We start from the raw sequence: 22,725 nt of genomic DNA on the forward strand, positions 1-22,725 counted from the left end.
CAGACTTCTCAGACTATGAGTCGTTCTCATCCTCTGGAGGTGGTAATTCCAGAATAGAAATTAAAACAAGTTTGTTTTACTTCACAGTGATTTTTCATAATCTCAGGTTTTCGTACCCATCCAAGTATCCATTTGGTAACTGGTAACTGGTAAGATGAGTAATGTTCATTTAAAAAATCTGCACCTCCTTTTATTTAAAACACTATCTTCAAGGATGAGATCATATTGTACCTATTAGGCACCTAAGCACAATCTTGTAACATCCTGTCTGAGTTCCTGAAAAACCCTGAATACAGAATGCCATTGTCCTCACTGCTTTTTGAGACCTCATTTAAAGGCTGGGATGACAGTATATGAAAAACATGGATGTGTTCAGGGAATTTTAGGGACTCAATTAGGGTGGAGGTACCTAAATCCAGAGTGGGATATGGCCTAAAATGTCTACGGGGTGCCCTAGTCCTGGGACCAAACGCAGTACTTTTACAGGTTGGTCTCGTGGGAAAATTCCCTCTTAATCCCATGGCTTTAGTATTGGGCTCCTGATCAACCATGTGGTTTAACAGCCTTGAACAATTTAAAAATGTAATGCTGCAAGTCTAGTGAGATAAGATGTGTATATAAATGATACAGTTGGAAGTGAGGGTGGTGAAGAGTGAGAGCTGCTCAAAGCACTGTTCCTGTAACTAAACTTCATTTTACGGTTAGGATTAAGATCAATAAGTAAATTTTATAAGACTTAAAGGTAGAGAACAATGCCTTAAAAAAGGCTGAAATGCTTTGTCTACTGATATCAAAATCTAGTCATTAGATGTGTAGCATTCATTCAAAATCTCCTTTAAAGGATTTGTTTAGAGGTCATCATTTCTTCATTTTGCTGCCTTATTGTGTATGGGGGTGGGGGGAATTTAATACAAACATGTATTTTATGCATTTGGTGTAAGAACAGAGTGGACTAACCATAAATGTCCTTGCTGAACCAAGGACTGCATTAGAAAGGACAATACATCTGTCCTAACGTATCGAGAAGAGTCCAGATTTGTTTTGCATCAAAAGCAAAAATTATCTCAATATTTAACTGCTTTTCTAAGGTACTGTATACTTTGGTTCAATATGCATAGACTGAATCTTAAATATGAAAAATGGTTAATAAACCACTGATGCCAGATGAATCTTTTTCACGTCATGCATTCCTAAAAATGTTTCGAGAATAGTGCTTGTGGTTTTGGTTTTAATGATGTATGCCATGAAATGGTTAAATATTACTGACTGTGTGGCGAAGCCTTGGAGATAGTATGCAGATACACGCTACCGGTCATCCAAATGACTGCATTCTTAGCCCACCGCTGCGATTCCCAGAGGAAACTGAGACATAAAGACAATCTAACAGGTCTTGACTTGTCTTTTGACAGAAGAACCCCACATGCATGGTTATATTCCTTTACCCACCCACAGGCTGTCATGCAAAAATTACTAGGGTTGGGAAGAGCAAAAGCTGACTGCACCTTTTTGGATTAAAAGAAGGTACCGTAATCATGAAACGTAAGTACATTCCTTGTGCTGCACTTAAAATGTTGCACCGTTAAAATGACTTGCAAACAATGGATTATCGGGCTATAGATACTGATAAAATATTGGGGTAGTTACCTGTGAATTGAATCTCAGCCGCAATTGCATAATGAATTGAGGGTAGCGAGTTAAGTGTATTTATGTATGCAGTTCTTTGGAGTCCATCATTCAATTCTTTACTATGGAGGGTTTGCATTTGTTTAGTTATCAGCTACATTTTTTTTACTCTTTAAAATCCAAGTGTTACAAGAATTCTGTTAGTGTCTGCTCCATTTTAGTTAACCGAGATTGAAAATGATTTAGAACAAAGGAAAAGCTATCAGCAAGACTTACCCTAACACTAGGTATGTATACAGAACAAATTTAATACAAGGGTGGCTTAATTAAAAAAAAACCCAAAGCAAAACAAAAATCTTGTTTAAGCATGTGGGGTTTGTGATTTTTGCAGTTATGTTTGAGCTCGTCTTGATTTGTGGATTAATGAGGATTTCAAGATTCCAGTGTGTGCATGAAAAAGAGTATTTCTGCTCCTCCATCCCAACTGGTATGTTGAAGAGGGTTACTACTTTATTACGATGCTTTAAAAAAGGCTGACATTAAAAAGAAAAGTGTGTGCTGCATGTGTAATGTTTGACCATCTCCCCAAGAAAGTATGAACTTAAATTGAAACCTAAGTGTAAAAAGTCAGGTTGACCAATGATTATCCAGTTTAGTTTAGCGTAATCAGTGATAAAGTGAGATGTTCTCCTTAGTCTGAATTTAAAAAAAAAGTCAAGGTTACAGAACACAGTTGGACTCTGCATATTTTTGGACCGAATTTTTTTGTAAGTGAACCTTAATTACAAAAGGTAATCAAATATGTTATAGTAGTATTCTGTTTTTAAAAGGCTGTACTAGGCATTTAACCTATTCATCTCAGTTCATTTTAGTAGTCTAGTTTTGAATATAATTCTTACCGGCATCCTGTCTTTAAAACTGCTCAGAAGAACCCCACTGAATTCAGTATATTTTATTCAACTTATTCCCAATGATCAAGTTACTGATTTAAGTGTATACTATGTATTCTTACTATATATTGTGCATGCCTCTTAAACATTCCCTTTATTGCTACTTGGTGCTAAAATCAGCACCACAATTTTTTTTTATTGTCAAGGAAAGTTGTTTTTTTTTCTTTAATTTTTTTAAATAACACACAACATTTTAAAATCAAATTAGGACTTTCTCAGTTTCATAATTTGCAAGAGGAAAATCCCTGGAATATATGAACCAAAATGGTATAATTGGTCTTTGAGTAATCAATATATTTTTTTTCGTTTCTATTTCCTAGATTTTCCAGAAGGTCTGACCTCTGTTATATTTGTTGTAACGAAGATTGGAGTCCTCAACTCAACGGTCTTCAACAGCCCAAGCTTGAAATCTGTCACCAGTTTAGCGCTAGCAAACAGCGGCATCACAAAAATTGAACCTGGAGCCTTTTATGCTTTCCAAAGCCTCACCAAACTGAGTTTATATCAAAATAATCTGACTACAACTATGGCTTCTTGGCTTTCCAAGCCAGAGCGCTTAGAAAATCTTACCCTGTCTCAGAACATCATTCAGGGAATAGGGCCCTCTATGCTGTCCCATTTCTCTAACCTGACAACGCTTCATTTGGCAAACAATAGAATTAATATGATTGCAGTTGGCAGTTTAAAGCATTTGTCTAAACTAACCTATATAGATTTATCTGGTAATAACTTATCTACCTTAACAAGAAATGTGTTCATTGGGTTGAGGCCTCCAAGAATGAAATTGGGTGACAATCCGTGGAATTGTTCCTGCGAACTTCAGGATTTTGGATTCTTTTTGCAAGGTAACGTATGACATAATTTCTGTTTCCTACTTGTGCTTGGGTAGCAGCAAATAGGTTCCAGTTAGTGGAAGTAACTGGAAGTCTGTCGACAGAGGGTCACTAGTAATAGACCTGGGAAGCCTCTTGGAGGTACTCCAGAATGGATGGTAAAAATTGGGGTGCGCAGAATTTTAAATCATTTATAATAATTTGTTAAATAATCCTGTATGCTACCACTAGATGTTACCTTCACTGAATTATTATTTATGGTACCCAGTATCAACGTTGGGGCTACATTATGTTGGGCATTGCACTGTAGATCGCTGTCCATAGATATACATGTTACCTGAGGCAAGATTTATTTTAAAGCGTGGGAGTAATTTTTCTATGATCCAAGTTTGTACTGTGGAAACATAATATTTGAGAGAGAATCTGAACTATTTTGGGTTGATAAGTATATTTTCAGATTGGAGGAGTTATGCACAACTGTGCTATTATAACAGTTCGTCAGCATAAAGAAGAGACGAGGCATTTTTGATCCATAATGAAATGTGAATGAACTGATTTGTGTGTGTGTGTGTGTAAATTAATTTACCAAGTTTAAAATATTATTTTTCTTTCACTTAATGTATAAATCATTGTAGATCAAAAGATTGATGACTTCAGTTCACCAGCCAAAACCAATGCTTAAATATTGGAATGGAATAGTTCACGGAAATAAACCCTGTGTTCTGTCAGTTAAGTTAAATGATGTCTAGTACAAATGGAAAATGTCTAATGGGCAAAACCAGAAAGATTTTTATTTTTAGTACAGTAACTAGAAAAGAGGGGGATAAACAGGTCATCTAGCTAGCGTCCTCATCCACCGGTATATTTGAGAATAAAATTGGAGGCCAAAACATTAACATTTCAGTATATGAAGTCAGATACTTCCATCAAATTTAACCCCTTCAAGTGGGCTGATTTTTTTCGCCAGGTATTGAGCCACCTGCACATTTCACTTGACGGCAGTGGGAGAGTATTAAGAGTTCACAGTGGTGAGGTTGCCTGACCCTATAGTAGCCTTAGATAAGTTGTGTGCTATTTGTTTTTACAGAGCTGATGAATGCCTCTCTGCTGGAAGATGCTTCATCTGTGACATGCCAAAGCCCGGCAGGCATGAAAGGGGTTTCAGTTTGGAACATATCTGACTTTAATTGCTCACCTGAGCTCCCATCACCATTCCTTACAAGCGTCTTCCATAAAGTTGGATTGCCTCTGGTGCTTATGTGTTTAGGTATGTTTCCATGCGTTTTCCTGTACTTGATGTTATATTATTAAGTGGAATTAAGATGCAATGCTGTGCAAACCTTCTTCCACATCAAAGTAGAGGGGTTATTTGGATGTACTAGGTGCCTCATTGCTTTGTTCTGTGGCATGCTCCTTCAAGAGCACTGAAACTCGTTACGGATGCATTGCAGAAGCAATTGCAGGCGCAGTTTCTTTGCTTGTGGGATTTAAAAGTAAATACAGTTTTCTGAGCAGATACGTTGGAAGTATCTGAGCACTAAATGCTAGTATGTACACTACTAATATACATACAAAGAGACTTAAAAGGTCAGCTCATCAGCTGAGCCATTTATATTGCAGAGCTACATAGGCAGTTTCAGTGACACTAAGAGATGTTCACGGTATCCCCTAAAGAGCTCGTGATCCCAGAGATGGGCTGGGGGAAGCTTTGCAAAAAGGCTCGTGCTACAAAGGCAACTTATTATTTTGAATGTCTTACGAAATGCGTGCAGATAGCCCATGTGGAAGACAGGCTTGAGGAGGAGGTATGCACAAGATCAGAATCTTCCACATTAATAAATAATTTTGTTGGGGGGGAATATAAAAAAAACAACAAAACAACCAACCCCAAACCTGACCCTTCTGGGCAAGAACTTGGGAGAAAATTCTCCTTTTTTATGAAAACCCTTGTTTGTACAATAAAAATGGAATAGCACCATACTCCATTCCTGCTGTTTAATTTAAGTCACATTACTACCATTCTGTTTGTGTTTTTTTTTTTAACTTTTCTCCCTTAGCTTTGTCTTTAGATGTTTTTTTCTGCCCTTAAAACACATTTGGATGGGATTTATGAACATGTATTGCTCCTCACTTTTTTTTAATTTAATTTTTACTGTTTTTTTGCAGCGTTCCTTTCCTTTCTTTTATTGCTGCTTCTGCTCTGGGTGGTGAAACGAGATAAAAAACAAGTGCAACCAGGCAGAGAAGCTACCGTTGAAGATGGTGATGGAGAGCAAAAAGGCCCCATGAATGCAATGACCAAGAAAATTAGGAACAACAGACTTTATGAGGAAAAGGTACAGACAACAGAGAGTGACCAAACTCCACAAAGGAGAATGCTCAAAGGTCGAGCAAAATCTGCCTCAGCAGTTATGTTGAGAAAGGAGTTTGAGCAGGGTACTTCTCAGCACTGGAGGCCAGTTGTTGGAAACGAGGAGCCGCTGAAACCCTCTTGCGTAGAAACACATGAACAAACCTATGTGGAAGGCAAAGACGACGCAGCAGAGCTCTGGTATTTTAATAGCTTGCCAGACTGGAATAAAAGGGCCATGCTCAGTCACGAGCCAAACATTTCACCGACTAATCTACATCTAGAAACCTTGAGAGAGGATAGTTCAGACCTGTTAAAGCCATCACCGAGGGAGTGTGGAGTTTCAGAAGTGCCGCAGGATGATGAAAGTAAGGGAAAGGCTACTACAGAGACTTTTGAACCACTCTTGTATTTAAGCGTTGCTAGAAGGACTGAAGAACCAGCCAGCCATGCTGAACCAAAGGGCGATGGTGTTACACATGCAAATACAGGCTCTTTTTCTTTGCGAAGAGTTTTTACGTGGCCATACGAAAATGGCAAAATGGGCCAAAGTCAGAAGTTTTTTAATACTTTGGATTCCTTCAAGGCACAGTTCTGCCTCCCCACTAGTGACCCTGGCATACCAGCACCAGTCAAGAAAACAGAAACCGAAGACGAGCAAAAGAGATCGGACCTCCATTTAAAGATTGTCAAAGAACAGCAGACACTTGATCTTTTCAGCACTGGTGCACCTAACTTAACAAGAGAGGTACAGCCAGTAAAAGCATTAGTCCATACTCCAAAGAAAAGATCCAAGCAAGCAGCTGCAATAGGAAATGCATTCAGCTCGCTGTCTAGAAAAGGGCTCGCAGCTCCTAAAAGCATAAGAAAGAAGTGGAGCAACAAAAAGGGATCTTCTCAGGCTGGAGCCTGCAATGACCGTCTTACCTCTCCAGCCTCCTTAAACCCAGCTGACTGCACTGGCTCCCCTTGTGATAATACATTCCTCACAAGTAACAAGTACAGCTTCATTGATCTGCTGCACGAAGTTGTGGAGAATCGTGGACGATGGACCAGGGAGAGGTGGCTGCAGACGCATCGGGCGCAAAACGTTAGCCAGCCCCCAATGAAACCAAAGTAAACTTGGGTCACACCTACTCCGCAAAGCTGCTGTTCCACGTGCTGTTTGGTGTCTCGCGAGTCAAGATCATTGCCCAATTCATGGGGAAAGGTGTTGCACTTGACAGCAGCAGTAGCCAACGTCCTCTTCAGATGCGTGTCTACACTTCAGTCACAGCAGCTCTTCAAAAGGGTCAGAGAGCCGGACCTGATCCTTAAGGCATTTGGTGACCAAGGTTTGTCAGTCCAGCACATTGTATAGGCCAAAATTTAAATTGATTTTCTATTTGTGCCTGTAAAAATTTAGACCATAACTGTTATCATATCCTTATAGCTGTTATCCACCCTAAATAGCTTACTTGATTGTTTCCTTAGGTGGATGGACCTAGTGCCTTTACATGAGTACAACCTATTCCTGGTGATAATATAAGGATAAACGGAGGGCTAGTGTCATTTTTATATGAACAGCGCAGTCTCCCTCATAGGCTTTCAAGTTTTATTTTAGGCTTCACACACTGTATGTTCCATTAATAGCAGGTATTAATATTAATAAACTGTGTAGCTAGAAATGTTTGTCCAGACTAAGCCATAATTGATGGCTGCTGTTCTGTAATACCAGATCTAGTTCCCTGATCTTTCGTGGCTTTTCTTGCAAGTGAAAATGGGTCCTGCATCCTGCAGACACCTGCTAATTGTTTGCAATCACACCCTGCAGATGCCCGCTCGATTTTTATGTCTGTATTTGTTGTGGTTCTGATGGTAAACCAGAAGGAATATATTCTCTCTGTGCTGATATTTGCTTAGAAATGTTTTAATGACTCCTATTATCTAAAAAGCACCCAGCTTTTTGTAGTGGAGTAGCAATTTTGATGTGGATGTATTTTCATTGGAGATGCTTGTTTAGCCTCTCAAGTTTCACTTGTTCACAGAAGTACACCATATGATGAACTGGACGTAGGATTCCTCTGCCCTACTTCAAAATTTGCTTTAATAAAATTTTGAAGGCCATATTTTTGGAATGTATGTTTAAAAAAAAAAAAGAAAAGAACCGGTATAGATTCAAAAATCAAAATTCTCAAAATTTGGAAGCATTTTGTTGAACAGAAAGTCTATTTGTAATAATAACCTTCTCCCTTCCCTCCCATCCTCCCTCGTACACTAATTTATACTTGCCCATGCTGGATATGGGTTCTGGTGATTGCTTTTTCCCTTGGCAAGTATCTTTATGTGATCTTGGGCCTGTGAATAAAATGTGGGCTGCCATTACCCCTGGTTTTTGTGTTAGACTTTGTAGTTCTTCTAAAGTCTACAACTAGCTTTCCACCGTTCATAGTCCAGTGGCTTTGTTAACTCGAGGTGGTCTGCCTCCTTTATTGTTCCTCTGTTATAAATCCTGTGATGAATGACTGGTTGCGTTGCTGAGCCACGTTCTCATGAAGCACAAATCCTCTGCTGCTGACTGCTTATTTCATGCAAGAGAGAACAAATTTGCTAACAGCAAATTCAGCCCATTTTTGAGCCAAGAAGTTCATAGTCTGCTGTCGCAAGCTGTTCTTAGCTAAAGGAGTGGGTGCCGTGGGCGAGTGAAGCCAGGCCCTTGTGTGCAAAGAGGCAGGTCCTGTCCTTGCTCAGCTACAGGACCGGGGTGGCTGGGCCACTGGCCAGCCCAGCCTGCAAGTGTCCTGGGGGCTGAAGGACTTGGAGGGCCTCTCCAGAGAGTTGGGGGGAGAGGGTCTATCTCTGATTTTGGGGCTCTCCCCCCCAGCTTCCATATTTTGTATTGGTTTTACTTGACTAAAAATAAGTGAGAGCCAAGGGGACACAGGGACCAGAACCCAGGACCTCCAGCTCCAAAGGGAGAGCAGGCTACAGCTGAGCTATTGGGACTTGGAGTTTGTAAGCTCTTTTCTTCATGGCTCTATGATTCCTGTGGGGACTAAAGGAGGGCCAGACCCATGGAGCCCAGGACAGCTGCATCTTAAGAGTCAGCTGCTGTGGGACAGCAGTGCCAGCACACACCGACCGGGGGGCACCAACGTGCAGCGGGGCAGGATGGGGCACATGGTCCTTGGCCTTGAGAAGTTGGCCAGCCATGTCCTGTCTGGTAGGAAGCAGACGCTAACTGGTGAGACGTGGCTATGCCACTGGTTCAGTCACTGGTAAGAACAGGGATAGGTGTGCTGTAATGTGAGGCTGCTTTGGTGTAGACAAGGGGCCTACGTTGTGCCGAGCGAGGGGTTGTGTTTCATGGGTACCGCATGTGCCCAAGAACCCGCCCAGCAACGGGTGTCCTTTGGTCAAGGGTGTGAGCGCCCTGGCTTGCCTGTAGGTACAAACCCTGGCTTTCCTTTGTTAATAAGAGCCAGAGCCTGTGTTCTCATTATTATAACAACTAAATTGAGCAGCAGCAGCAAAGTGTCACGGACACTGTCCTGATAGGAAGCCCGACGTGCCTGGATGAAGAACGTCTTGCATTCAAAAGCTTGTCTAACTCTAGCCCAACTACGCAGTGGGTCCAACAAAAAAAAAGACAACCCTAAGAAATCCTTGCTTCTTGCATGATAGATAGATAGATAGATATCAATCACCACACACACACGCACACCAGATAGATATCTATCTGTCTTCTAGGGTTATGGCTGTCTATTAATAGCTAGATAGGATGTGAGAAGCAAGGATTTCTGCAAGGTGAGGCTGGTACTTAACTGATTTTTGGCATTTTGGAATGTGATTGAGATATATACAGGTTTGGAATGTGATTGATATATACACACACACACACACACAGAGGTTTACCAAAAAAAAAATATATATATATATATCTATTTTGTAAACCTGTAAATGCCACGACTTTTCTGCTGATTTCGCCATCTTCCCTTTTCTGCCCTAAGCCTGAATAAAGTCTTTGCATAGTGGCTTCTTGATGTAGTTAGCAAAAGCTTAGCTAAATAGGTTCACTCGGCATCAGCAACTCTTTCATCCCCTCCCAGGAATCGGTGGACAACTGATGAGTTTTGTGCACTTCTGGTTTATCCCTGTCACCCTTGCCTGCAGGGACTGTCTGGCAAAAAAGGCTATATGTATGTGGTTACAACTGCAATCGTGCTAGGCCCAGAAGTACCAGCGCGCGCCCCCCCCAATAGCTCAGAATATTAAAAGGACACGGGAATGTGGGATTTTGTTACTGGTACTTTTCTATGACAACCCTTTTTTAAGCAGATACAATTTTTGTTCTGACACATTCGTGTTTCCAGGAACATTAAATAATTCTGCTTTTACATTAGTCTTGTAACCAGTTCTAAAGAATTAAAAAAAAAAAAAAAAAAGAAATGTTTGATCGTAGCAGTCCACCAATCATAGACAAATATCTACAGCAGGCTTTTGTGGATGGTTTTTGTCTTATTTTTTACATCTCGTGAGAATGTTTGGTATGACTTGACACCATAGAAATAATCAAGGGAAAAGATGTACAAGCATTATTCTTTTTTTAAATATGTTTATTTATATATTAAACAAAATGAAGCATTATCAAAATGCCACAGAACACGCACAATTTTGGTATCGTACTGAAACATGCACATGTTAACCTTGCGTTGGAGTTGCTTTTGAATGCACCACGATTGTTTGCTGTTAAGGAGTGATCTGCATGTATGCCTGGCAAGAAGGGACAGCTTTCCTTTCTGCTTCCTTCTCTTCATCCTGCACGGTGGCTCTCCCCGCATTGAATCTAGGGTTGCTACTCAGCTGGCTTTTTGGCATCCTTCAACCGTGGTCCTTAATTTAGACTTGATCACTCAAAGGCAGTGCATCGTCTCAGCGTTCAGCATGACTTGCTGTGCAATTATTTCATCGTGTGAAATACTCATAGTATCATTCTCTCACTTCCTTGCACCTTGTAGCAGTAACTCCTGTTGCTGCAGGCCTGGGTTGTGATGGCTGTTTGGTATACCCAACTGCAGTTGCACGTTAAAGGCATGCATCAATGCAGGAAGCGTGCTTTGTTGTACTGTCTCCTTGGTACGTTTCTGAGGCTGTCTCCTAGTCACACCCTGGATCAGTGCACGGAGGTCAAATGAAAAGGGAACATTCAACTTATTTGTCAGTAATCGGAGCGAATGTGTGTGTGTGTGTGTGTGTGTGTGTGCACACAATGTACCCAGCCAGGGACACGGAGCCTAGACCAGAGTACACTCATTTCACCTGTAGCACATCTTACATGTTATTCATGTGTCCAATTATGGCTTTACTTCACTATCACCTGAGTGACAAGAGGGGATTGGGAGGCCTCTGAAAATTTGGGATTTAGACTCAGTTAAACATATTCCCACCTGTAGAGATTGATTTTGGAAATGTCAGGGGAAGAGGGTTGTCCTCATGAAATGTCTGTCACTTCCACTCCTGCAACAGCATGTTTTCTGTGGTTATTTTTTTGTGTGATATCTCATTTATTTCTCACCGGACAACTAGAGGGGGACAAGAAAGGCTGTTTTGCCCAGCTGTCCCGCTACTGGAGCCCCTCCGAAACGGTCCTCTTTGACTCTGGATCCAAGGATGGATGAAGGCTCATGGGAAAGGCGATGCTGCTTCTGTCACCTGCTGCAGATCCCACAGTCTGACTTGCTACTTTTGCTACTATGAAAAGTGAGTCTTCCCCACTGTGTGGGCAAACTCAACTACAATCGGCTGGAAGCAACCAGAACTACCGATACTCATGACAAGAATGAAAAAAAAAAAACAATGGGATTATTGTACAAGGCAGCCAATTCCAATTTTATCTGGGTTTTTTCCCCCCCCCCCCCTCAGGAGATGTTACAGCACATTGAGGAAACTCCAACCAGGAGCTACGTTTCGTTACCTGTTTCACTATCTCGGAGACACGGGGATTATAGCACTGCAGCCTTTTCAAAGTTAACGTGTTTCCATACAGCCTGTTTGATTCCCGTGCACAGTCCTTTTTCAATTGTAAATGAAGGGGGAAGCGCATGTGAAAACCTGTTTGACTGGCAGTACCAACCACAGCATCCTAGTTCCAAGCTTTTAAATTCTACGTCCATGTTCTTGACTCATCTATTTCTCTCTCCTATTATTTTTATATTCATGTGCATCTCCAGCTACCTTTGGGAGCATTTCACTTGCAGAAGAAAAGTGACGTGAGATTCCAGAAGGGCACAGCCTACATCTTCTTGTTGATGCTGTGGCAGTACGGAAACAAAGCAGAAGAGTTACCAAGTGCAAGCAAAGTTTGACCACAAGACCCAAGAGAAAGAGTTCAACTGTAAAGAGATTACATAAACCAGCAGGATTCCTCCTTGGCTGTTGTAGCAATGGTGCAGTACAGAAATTGGACAAGAACATAAGTAATATTAGCCCCTTCACCATACAGCATACCTGCTCTTTCTTCAATACTCCATCCCGCATAAATTGTTTGCAAACTTAGAGTATGGAGCAGCGAGCTTCTTCCTTTGTTGTTGGTTTCTGCAGGGGGGGGCACAGTGATCAGCAAGCATAAGAGAGTTTGGAGAATTAGTCCTCAAGTTACTGTACTTTGGGACCAGGAATGGATTGAGTCAGGAACTCCAGTCAACAGCTTTCCCCTTTTTCTAGTGTGTATAATATATGGCAATGACTCCTCAAGAACAGTTTAAAGACAGGTTTTTGTATTGGTCCCCACCTCACTGCAGAATTACAGTATTGGCGTTTTGCAAGCCGTGGGTATGGGGTTCTAGATCGACCTGTTAATGTCCCACACCGGGGTAGAGCAGATGGTATGGAAGTATCTGAGCATTATATGAGCTGCTTGAAGCTGCAATTTGAAACAGCAAATTTTATAAACAGTTTTTATTGGGCGCGTCACTCAAAACGAAGGGCTGATGTTTCCAAAAAACAAGGGCAACGCTATTGCATCCGCTCATCTGTCAATGGCCGTTCAACCAATCCGTGATGGCTGATGGGATTTCGTGATGTTGTGCTTTACAGACGTCTTATCAAAATTGCATTTAAAGTTTAATATCTGAATGTAAAAGTATATAAAGTTCACAACCTGTTTATCCACTTGGCATTCAAATAAAACATTCACACATCAACATTTTAAAGTGTGCAAAAATAGATGAAAAATACATTTCATGTTTCTGCTATAGAAAGTTCTCTACCATGTAAGTCAATGCAAATTTTAATAGGAGTTGGCCGGAGTGTACATTGCTGTTTAGTGTGTTTAAGGTTATTCTGTACATTCATATGTCTTTATTGTAGGCAAAAGCAACACGTACATATAGCTTTACCCAATTATAAAACTATATAAAAGATAAGTAGAGCTTTGTTTCTGATGATCATAACAAAGATATCAATATTTTTGGTTCCTCAAACCTCCAGGCAGACCAAACAGAGTCTGTTACTTTTAGGAGTTGAATACACGTGTCATCAGTAAACAATCCCAGGGAAATGACTAGCAAACCCATTCCCAAATTTAAGGTGGCTTAGCTGATGAGAAATTTGTATTTAAAGGGCAGATGGGGATGGAGAAGCCTTCAAATAAGGGGTCATAATGTCTTAACTAAGCCAACAAGTCAAAGAAAAGTATGACCAGAGAAGCAGCATCTTTACAGAACAGAGTCTGGGGTGCATCTATAACTCAGGACCCTTAGTACTATAGTGAAACCCAAGGGTAATAGTTGGGATGATTAAGCCTTGCATCTTCTAAGTACTTTACAAACATAGCCCCTATGATGGAGCTAGGGAGGATGAAGGGGAGAGGAATGAGGCTGAGTAGACAGCAATGACCTTAAGCCATTTTTGCATCTATCTTCTCAACAGTTTCTCCAGCACTCAGGTCTCATCTCAAGCCTGGTAGTACTGAGTGGCTCAGCACCTCTGTCGTGGAAGGATTCAAGCTGGATCCCTCCTCTGCAGGACCTGAGCTAATAGATGTTGTTGGACTACGTCTAGCAGATCCGGCATCACACAAAAGCAGCAGGTGATCTCCACTTGTACCTCGGCACGCAGTGACTTGAAAACTTACCTGGGAAATGGGAGACCTCAGTTCCCATCTCTTCTCTCCCTGATTTAAGACCAGGGCTTGAATCCACATCTCCCAAGAAACTGCACTGATCTCTGGACCCTAGAGGACTCTGAGATGCCGGGGTCTCACTCCTGGGGAAGCTGGTCTGCTTAGTAAAAAATTATTCACTGCGCCGCACAGAGAAAGACTTTAACTCCACTGCCCTGTGGGTACGGCACTCCCCAGGCTATGGAAAAGCCAAACCCCTGCTCCAGGGGTGAAATATCATCCACAGAAGGGGATGAGACGGCTCTGCCCTCCACATACCTTATTGTTAAGGGTTTAGGGCATTTCCTAGGGAGTCAAATCCTTGGTTCAGCTCAGGCAGAGACCGGACTTCAATTCAAGTCTCCCATGTGCCTGGTGCTTTGAGCTACAGAGTAAAAGGAGGGCACTGTCCGAAAGGAGCCTAAAGCCAGGGCACTTCTGGCTCTGGAAGCCTCCAGCCTGGATTTGGAGCAACACTCAATGACTTAAGCTCCAGCCACCTCTGAGCACGATCTGTGGAGTAGCTTTGGCAGTGCGGGCTCCGCTCAGCACATTGGCTATTATGGATCTCATTCATTTGGCACCTAGTAACTCTTCCCACCACTGTTCAGAGAGCCAAAGTACCTAACTCAACCTAGATGCCACTAGGCCTGGGGCAATGGGTGGCCACAATGCACAGCCGTGAAGGCAAAACCAATGGAGCCGCGTGCAGGGGAAGGGGGAGATGATTGCTAGAACCGGGGGGGGTCCTGCATGTGAGCTTCTCTTGCTGTGACTTGAGAAGCAAGAGCCTAGGGAAGGGCAGGATGTGGTGATACCAGAGTAGAAATCAAAACGGACCTACGCAAGCACCGGCGCCACTTGACAGCATGCCATGTTGAAGACATGAATCAGAAGAGTACAGAAAGCAAGTCTGCTTTGGACCTTCTTCTCCTGAAACCACATGGGCAATTTGCATGGGCAAAAAAGGCCTAATGCGCCCAGTCAACCGACTCGTGTTAAGTATTTGCAAAATTGGGACATCCCTATGAAACCGGGCCTGACCGCAGACCTGCCGATGTTGCATCCAAGAGTTCTGCAAAGGTTACTCAAAGCCGGAGAGCGCTGTTCACAATCCCCATCCCCGGGCGGCCTCCTAGTCCCTGCTCCAGTAAGTAGCCAGCCCCGTCATCTCCATTTTTTTTTTTAGCTTTAATTAGTTTTTTCAGAATTGATGTGCGGGATCACCATAGATTCAGCCCTGTATCCATGACAAAAGTGTGCAACACAGCCAAGCTATCCCTAGTCTCTATCCCTGCCCATCTATTGATACGGGACTCATCAATTAGCTTAACCATCATGCTAATCCTGGATCCTTGTTTGCATTTCAATCTCCATGATAGAAGGGATTGTCAACCCTCAGAGAGGAATGGCTAAGATAGGGCAGTTGCCAGCTGATAGTATCTAGCATGCAAGCCAGAGGAGGTACCAAATACTTTCACGATGGGCCAAAGTCTGTGTGGATATTAGCCGGGGGGCCCCAACAACAATAGGAAGCTGAGCCAACGTTTCTGCAGCGATATGGACACACGTAACAGGCAAGTGTGCACGGAAGATGCCTGACTTTTGGTCCCCCTTTAGTTGGTTTATGACATGTTAAAGGAAATGCTGGAGTCAGCACATCCTTTGGATAGGACATGACACACAAGCACAGGATGCTGCAGTTTCAAGAGATGGGCAAGGTGTTGAGTCCAGCTCTTGAGGACAAACCGCACGCTCCCATCAACCCTCCAAGACGAAGGTGTTCTGCGCCCCCCCCGAGCAGCTCTCCATCATTGGCCATGGATAACTTGGTCTCCTCTATCCCTCCCTGGATCTCTCTTCTGTCGGACTCCCTTCCCCATGATAGAAAATGGCAGTAGGCCTACAAATGCTGAAGCACACTAAGAACATCCATGTGAGACAATAAGGTAGGATGGCCTGTCAGGCAGGGGATCCCACCAGAAACAGAAAGAAGATTACAGGATCATTTTTTCTCTCTTGCATTGGCACTTCCCTGGTCCGCTGAGGGGGTAGAGCAATTTGTATGGTGTCAGGGACATTTTCCAGCATGATCCTTCTTGTAAACCAGGCTTGACTCATGATCTCAGTTTGGGCTGCTTCTACTAGTGCCAGCAAAGACCGTCTCACTAGTTGCGGTGCATATAAAAAGTTAGAAACAAAGACGGATGCGACTGCCAGCCTTTTCCTTGGCCGCCTGGCCTTTAACACCCATGTTTTAGGAGCTTCCTTTCCAAGGCATTTCTAAGCAGCTTGAATCCAGGTTGGGAATGACATTTCCATAGTGCAATGTGAACGGAGGAGTAAACTGCCAGGAACCGCTGACAGTTGATCTTTGCGTCTCGATTCCTGTACAGACTTCCACCTGGCGTGCACGTTCCCGCAAAGTCCCTTCCCCCTGGGTTTGGTTTACAGTCAGTTCTCTTACAATCCCATGCATTAGCAATATGAGGAGGAGGAGACACGTGTTCAGTGCAAAGGTCATTCAGAGCTGCGTTTCATCTCTGGTTTCAGGATTGCAGGAATCCAGCTTGTTACTGCAGCTGCTTTTCCGACTGTGCGTGTCATTGGATACATGCGCTAGAGGGTCAGAGCGTATTAAATACCTAGCAGAAATAAAAGAAGCAGCTAATTATTGTTCCATTCCAACACGAGACTCCTTGGACACAAGTCATCATCACCTGAAAGCACGTGGTTTCTTGGGGGAAGACGCGGGAGTATTCTCCGCTAACAGCAGCGTAGCTACTCCAGAGTCGCATCAGTGCAAAGGGGAAGATTTGGCCTGAAATCTGCTTTGGGGTAGGACATGTACCTAACTAGTTTCCAGATTCCTGTTATATGCTATATACATCTGGCACAATAGCCAGGCAAAAAGGCATGCTCCTGTGAATAAACGGATCTATTCGTCATTAAAATGCTGCTACATGATGTTCATTTTGTCTTGGGCTCTTGCTCATAAAGTTGCCACAGTTTTTCAACTAATTTTCACTTGTTTTCTTGATACTGTAGAGCCTAAAAAACCCCAACACAGCTCATTCGCATGCAGAAGGATTATGGATACATCAAATTTGAGGAAGAGAGTGAACCTGGACTCTACATCTCACAGGGTGGGAAAACTACAAAACCAGAAGAAAGCCATACTAATTCTATCCAGGAAGAGCACACGCCAACTGCAGATGCTTCCTCAGCCTAACAAAGGGTATTTATACCCAAAAGCTGGCAAAGAAGAATTTCTCCAATTATCTGAGTTGGGCTAATAAATGATATCAGATTTACCCAAAAAACCTTGTCTGCCGATGTCCTTAGACCAACACGGCTACAACCTGCACCCCTATACTAATAATAAACACTTTCTTACCCATGGGGAACCCTCAACTCTTTCAAGCAAATTCTTCGAAGTGAAATAGGGAAAGGATGGGAAAGGTTTTTGGAGAAAGGCATGAACCATCTCAAGCCTTAAAAACAGACTGCACTTAGCAACATTCACAGACCACCCAGCATCGCAGCGCACGGGGTTGGCACTTGTTTAATACGTACACGATATCATTGAGTTCCAGGCGCGTGTCCGGAGGTGGATTGATTAGGACATAGGACAACGTGTTCTGGTGGTCATTCATTTCATCTGCAAGGGGGAAAGAAACAGAGTTGTTATGCAGACGACTGGCCTGTCGGGCGGTAACTCTCGACTGGATTCGGCAGCAATCGTTCAACAAATCACTTCTGCGCTCCTAAACCTGGGGAACCACAGGGGCTGGTGCACTTCCCAAGGGGTTGTGATTACAGAAGCAGATGTGCTAAATAATGAGCATTCAGTGGTGTTCCTGGACCAGACATCCAGTGAGGTTTGTACCCTAAGCCCTTGGACAAAGACTGCTGCAATAGAGATTGGTGGCTCGTAGCTCTTTGGACCTGGTTTTCCTTCCCATCCTCAAACACCAGCAGGTATTTCAATCAAGGGGAAATGGGCAAGACCTGTTTACCCACGTTGTTTTTGTGTCTGGGCATGTCTCCCAGAACAACAAGCCATAGATAGCTCACTCACACGATGCAGTGCCACAAGCAGGTGGTGGAAAGGAGTGGGGTGAGGAGCACGATGCCATTCAGAGTCCCCACTGCGTCCCCGGAAAGAGGGTGTGGGGTGTTGTAGGAGAGAGAGGGTGTGGGGTGTTGTAGGAGAGCGGATGTGGGGTGTTGTAGGAGAGAGAGGGTGTGGGGTGTTGTAGGAGGTGGGTGTCCCCTTCCCCTCCACACAGACTAGCAGGGCTGGCTTGCACGTGGGAGCCCTGCCATGACCAAATATCCTGAGTTTATCTTTCTGGTCCAGAGAGAGTTAAGCCTGAAGGATACGAGCTCTGTCCCTCAAGACGGGATGTCCTACCATTTGTGAGCACCCAGCTTGATAAAGGGAGAGGCTGGGGTGAAAAATTGGGCTCCCCTTCTCACTTGGGCTGGGTCCTTAATAATGGGCAAGCTCTTCTAACTGAAGTGGGGCCCCACTGGCTGCAGGGACTGCAAGAAGGCAAGGCTGAAATTGCAGCAGGCACTTCCCTGCCTCCTTGACACAGCACCTGCTTCTTCCTTTCCCCCAGGCCTCCATGCTCACACTCCTGAGCCGGCTTTCCCTTCTGCACAGCATGCGGTGCTCCTGTTGGGGCCCTTGGTGCCAGTCTCAGACCCCCTGTCTGTCCCCAAGAGCAACATGAGCATCTTCAATGTCTAATGGCTAACTGCAGGAGCCAGGCCCTTGCCTCACCCATTTTGCATGTGCATTCATCCCTCTTCCCTAGCACCATGCCAGCCAGGCTGCTTGGGCACATGCAAGTGTCTGAAGGCACTTGGAGGGGATTTCAGTCCTGGACTATTCTTAGCATCAGTCCCAGAACAGGTGGTATCTCCAAAATAAGGAAAGAGCTGCGCTTACCTTGTTTTAATGCATTAAAAAAGATAGAAAGATGTTAGTCTCATTGCACTGGGCATTCCCCACAGATTTCAATGTCTGTCGGGGGCAGCTAGAAAGCCCCGAGGCTGCTCTGATTTTTGCCATAGGCTCAGTGCCCCTTGTTGGACTGCTTCACCCATTCCCTGTCCTCCCAGGAGCAGAATGTATTTAATGATTATTTCTTTGGTCTGCCCAAAGGAAATGCAGTGTGCTTCCAGGGCGAAAGGGAGTGCAATCAAGGGAGGCAGTTAATGTCAAGGGAATTCAAGGGCAAAGCTCCAAGTTTGGAAGAACAGGAAAATCCATCAGAAAATATTCATGGCTATCGATATATGAGCCTGGAGAGCCATATTCTCTGGAACAAGCCCTATCAATTGTGGTAACAAGCTCACCGCATGAATACACTTATTTGCGCAGCCTTTCTTTACATCGCATGGGTGTTGTGCAGACCAAGCATCTTTGATCTAAATGAGGGGCCGTGCCTTCTGCTTTTCGAACAGCTGGGTAAAAAGGTGATGAGTGAAACGAAGGCGAGTGTGCCGGTTCGGTGATCAAGACAGTTATGTGGATAAACACATGGCGCCGTACGTGTAAATGGGGTCGGTCGCGGTCGCACAAATAACAGTGTTTATACATTCGCTGACAAAGTGCAGTATGTACAGGATGGCTCATGAGATGGAAGGTTAGTAGAGAGGCTACGTCAAGGGCAGAGAAGCAAATAGGACAGTTACATGCTCGCTGCAAGGCTTTCCACTGGGACCTCGTCTCCCACATTAATCAGAAATATTGCCTCTCTAGAGCAAAACAGTCGGTCGTGTCTATTAGACCTTTGGATTTTTTGACGTTTCAATCAAGACCTTATCTTGCAGAGGATGTTTAATGGTACCAGAGTCTTGTCTTGCAGTGGCTGAACCTTCCTGGACAGAAGGTTTGTTTTTGCTGTTTACCTTGCCTACCTGCCCTTCAACCTTGGTTACGTCTCCCTGGGTTTTGATTAATACGACACACAGATCGTTCTCTTCAAGTGCAATGTCTAGAGGATGCTGGGAGATGGTTTAGCACCCAATTTTGCATGCCAAAGGCCCAGATGCTTGTAAAAATGGGTCAAGCAGAAGTTGGCCTGGCTGAGCAGCCTGGGCAGATGCACGTGCAAAAATGCATGACCGCTGCTGACAGCAGACGTTTCAATTCAAGGGCAGAGGCACCGCTTTGAGGTTAAATCTGAGGATTTTGCTTGCCAATAAATACATTCAACAGGCTTCGCAGCAGTTTCTGCTTGCACAGACAGCATGGAAGCACTGATCAAGACTGGTCTGTGCAATGCAGCTTGGGGAATCCGGCCGTGATGATGAGGATGCTACAGCTCATGTCATTTTTACTCTGCACATTGATGTAATGACAGGCTTTCCATTGACAAAGAATCATGGCTTTAGTGGCCCCCAAACAAGCACAAGTGCACGGCCTGTAGCTCCTGCAGCTGATGGGAAACAGCTAAGCCACAACAGTCATGCTTGACTTGCCACTGCAGAGAAATACTGTGAAACCTACTGCGGCGATAAATCTGTACACCTATTCAATGACCACATAGACTAGCTATTCCCTGGATCCCGTTAACAGCTGCCTCGAAAGACCTAGGGCAAGCAAACTGATTTGGGAAGCGCTAAGCATGGCTCTTTCCTCCCTTCTACGTTAGAGCTAGTAACAGTGAAACCTCAGCAAATTTAGATGTTTCGGGATCCCCTTCTCCCGGCCCATCTCCTTCCCCTGCCCATGCCATCTGAGCACTGCTCCATTGCCATCAGCTCCGGCAGCCTCGATTGACAACCTCTCGCTCTGCTGCGGCTGGGACTCTCTCCATTCTGCAACTCGCACTCCAGGAGAGTTGAAAAGAGCAACTAGCTTTGAGCACAGCTACTCTTACCACTTGGAGCAGAAAACTGGCATGCATTTATTTGCATCTTTGGAAATGAAGGGTCCCCGAGGAGCAAAGATGCTTGAGACCTGGGTGAAGGGCACTGGTGAAAAGGGGGGCATCACACAGCAGTGTTCATCCTACCAGGGCCGCCTCTGCAGTAACCAAGATCAGCTGTTTCCTTCTACAGTGGCCCAGAAAAGGACGGCATCCCTCCAAGGTGCATCACGGTTCCTTGTGCCTCTCTTACCTCAACTTTTACTGCAACGCCCTCGCTGCGATTAACCCAGAAGGTCACACCGTCGGCTGCGGCATGTGCAATAGGTGGATTCCTCTTCCATGGCACGCACGGAGAGGAGCACATTATACCTGTGTTTCATTCTCTCCGCTCTCAGCCAATTCACTGCCGGGTGCAATTCTGTAATGCTCAACAAGTCTAACCTAGCAAAGGCCTTTCCCCTCCGCCTCCTTCACAGAACTATGCTCTGGTGGAACATCTTAGCTCCCTGCCCCAAGCGGATGCCCACGAAAGCTAAAGGACAGTATTAAAACCAGGTCCCAACCTCTAGGACTTGATCCCACATCTAAGCCCAAGCCTGAGCACTTGCAGAACAACCTGAAAGACGCTCTTCTCTGCGTGGCATCCCCACTAAGTACAGGCCTGGAGGTTTCTTGGAGGGGAGGTGAGTTCATGCGGAGGGTTGCGAGTGATGCACTCCCTTTTGGGGGAAGACGCTGGTTGGTACCATGCTAACCTACGTCCAGAATACCAAAAGGTTGAGCCACCAATCAGTACTCAGAGCCGTGGCACAGGTCGGTTTTAGACGATGCTCTCGTACCAGTCACATCCCAATGTTTAGCCTTACAGTGAAGACGGGCAGAAGAATGGAAATGGACTGAGTGCACAGCTAGAGACCTCGAAAACCTCTTATAGCTAAGGTTGTCCCAAATGTGCAGCTGGCCAAATGAGGGGATAAGAGGCCTCTGGTTGAGGCAGGCTTTCCTGCTCCATGGAAGCAGCTTTTCCTAGCAAAACCATGCATTAGATCAAAGCATTGCTAACCCACTGAGTATATTGCCATATTGTCTCCTACAGGTCAGGGCCTCCGCCACGCTCATCTTTGCTTTCTCACGAGACCAATTTAGCGTGGCCAAACAGAAACAGAGCCTGCTAATTAAAAAAGAACCTGAGCTTGTAGATGTATCCATCCAGAATTCAAATTTACTGAACAACCAGATTTTCTCTGTGCATATGTTTGACTTCTCCCGATTTATCCAGTTGTTAGGATGCATTTTTCCTGCTCTGACATTCTGGACTGCGGCAGCGTGATTTTTTACAGGAGAATAAATCAAAGGAGCTGCAGCCGAAGGAAACTCACTGAGGCATGGACTTCCCGAGCACGGGCTGACTAGCTGGCAATATACTGTATTTGAGTGGGACTTCCATGAAACCACATTTGGGGCCATTTCTCTGACGAAGCACACCATTAATAGGAAAATGCCAACTTTTCACCTTAAGTGTGGGCTAGTAAAGGCCGGAGATTCTCAAGTGGTTTATAATCTTTGCTCATCTTTGGGTTATTTGGTTAAAAAGGGCTTTGGCAGACCAGTACTACAAAAAAAATGGGCTATATTTTGGTTTTGCTGCAGCCATCAACATTATGAATTTTGGTGACACTGATCCATAGTTAACATCCCTTCCTGCATTTATCTTCACTTAAATGCTAGGATATTTTTACATGCAGCTTATCTTCCACAGAGCGACACAGGACAGCAGGCTGGTAGCGCCCACTGAGTTAAAGCTTAATCTAGCATGAAATCCAATTCCCACTCGGAGGTTTGGATGTAGGGGGTAATTGCAAAGCAATGCAGCAGCCTTGGAAGGGGACTGTTCCCTTGGACACCAAATGAGCTAGGTAAAATGTGGGTTATAACCGAT

The 22,725-nt window shown here is 44.1% G+C and overlaps 2 protein-coding genes across 5 annotated transcripts in view; one reads left to right on the plus strand and one right to left on the minus strand.

Annotated features, from left to right (window-relative positions):
* The first annotated feature begins 1,301 nt into the window (after nucleotides 1–1,301).
* LOC106738249 (uncharacterized) lies at nucleotides 1,302–8,120 on the plus strand. Of its 2 annotated transcripts, XM_019475635.2 has the most exons (6): nucleotides 1,302–1,539; nucleotides 1,845–1,910; nucleotides 2,015–2,110; nucleotides 2,894–3,418; nucleotides 4,494–4,673; nucleotides 5,573–8,120. In XM_019475635.2, the coding sequence occupies exons 3-6, from the start codon at nucleotides 2,017–2,019 to the stop codon at nucleotides 6,874–6,876; spliced, it is 2,103 nt and encodes a 700-aa protein (XP_019331180.1). In that variant the 5' UTR covers nucleotides 1,302–1,539; nucleotides 1,845–1,910; nucleotides 2,015–2,016; the 3' UTR covers nucleotides 6,877–8,120. The 2 variants fall into 2 exon arrangements, with proteins under 2 accessions (XP_019331180.1, XP_019331179.1); XM_019475634.2 differs by lacking the exon at nucleotides 1,845–1,910.
* A 4,887-nt stretch (nucleotides 8,121–13,007) lies between these two features.
* KCNT1 (potassium sodium-activated channel subfamily T member 1) overlaps nucleotides 13,008–22,725 on the minus strand; it is a 154,056-nt gene continuing 144,338 nt past the window's right edge. For all 3 annotated transcript variants that reach the window (XM_019475633.2, XM_059715698.1, XM_014603731.3), the window contains 2 exons: nucleotides 17,473–17,557; nucleotides 13,008–16,541 (listed from right to left, as the gene is read on the minus strand). In XM_019475633.2, coding sequence (XP_019331178.1) covers nucleotides 16,421–16,541; nucleotides 17,473–17,557 — 206 coding nt within the window. In that variant the 3' untranslated portion in view covers nucleotides 13,008–16,420. The remainder of the gene's footprint in view (nucleotides 16,542–17,472; nucleotides 17,558–22,725) is intronic.

The sequence above is a fragment of the Alligator mississippiensis genome, chromosome 12 (assembly GCF_030867095.1).
Source record: "Alligator mississippiensis isolate rAllMis1 chromosome 12, rAllMis1, whole genome shotgun sequence".
Lineage (NCBI taxonomy): Eukaryota > Metazoa > Chordata > Crocodylia > Alligatoridae > Alligator > Alligator mississippiensis.

Bases quoted from the DNA above. Each gene is read 5' to 3' on its own strand.
- LOC106738249 (XM_019475634.2), top strand. The intron at 2,111-2,893 runs GTATGTTGAAGA...TCTATTTCCTAG, and splicing joins CTGCTCCTCCATCCCAACTG to ATTTTCCAGAAGGTCTGACC. The intron at 4,674-5,572 runs GTATGTTTCCAT...GTTTTTTTGCAG, and splicing joins TCTGGTGCTTATGTGTTTAG to CGTTCCTTTCCTTTCTTTTA.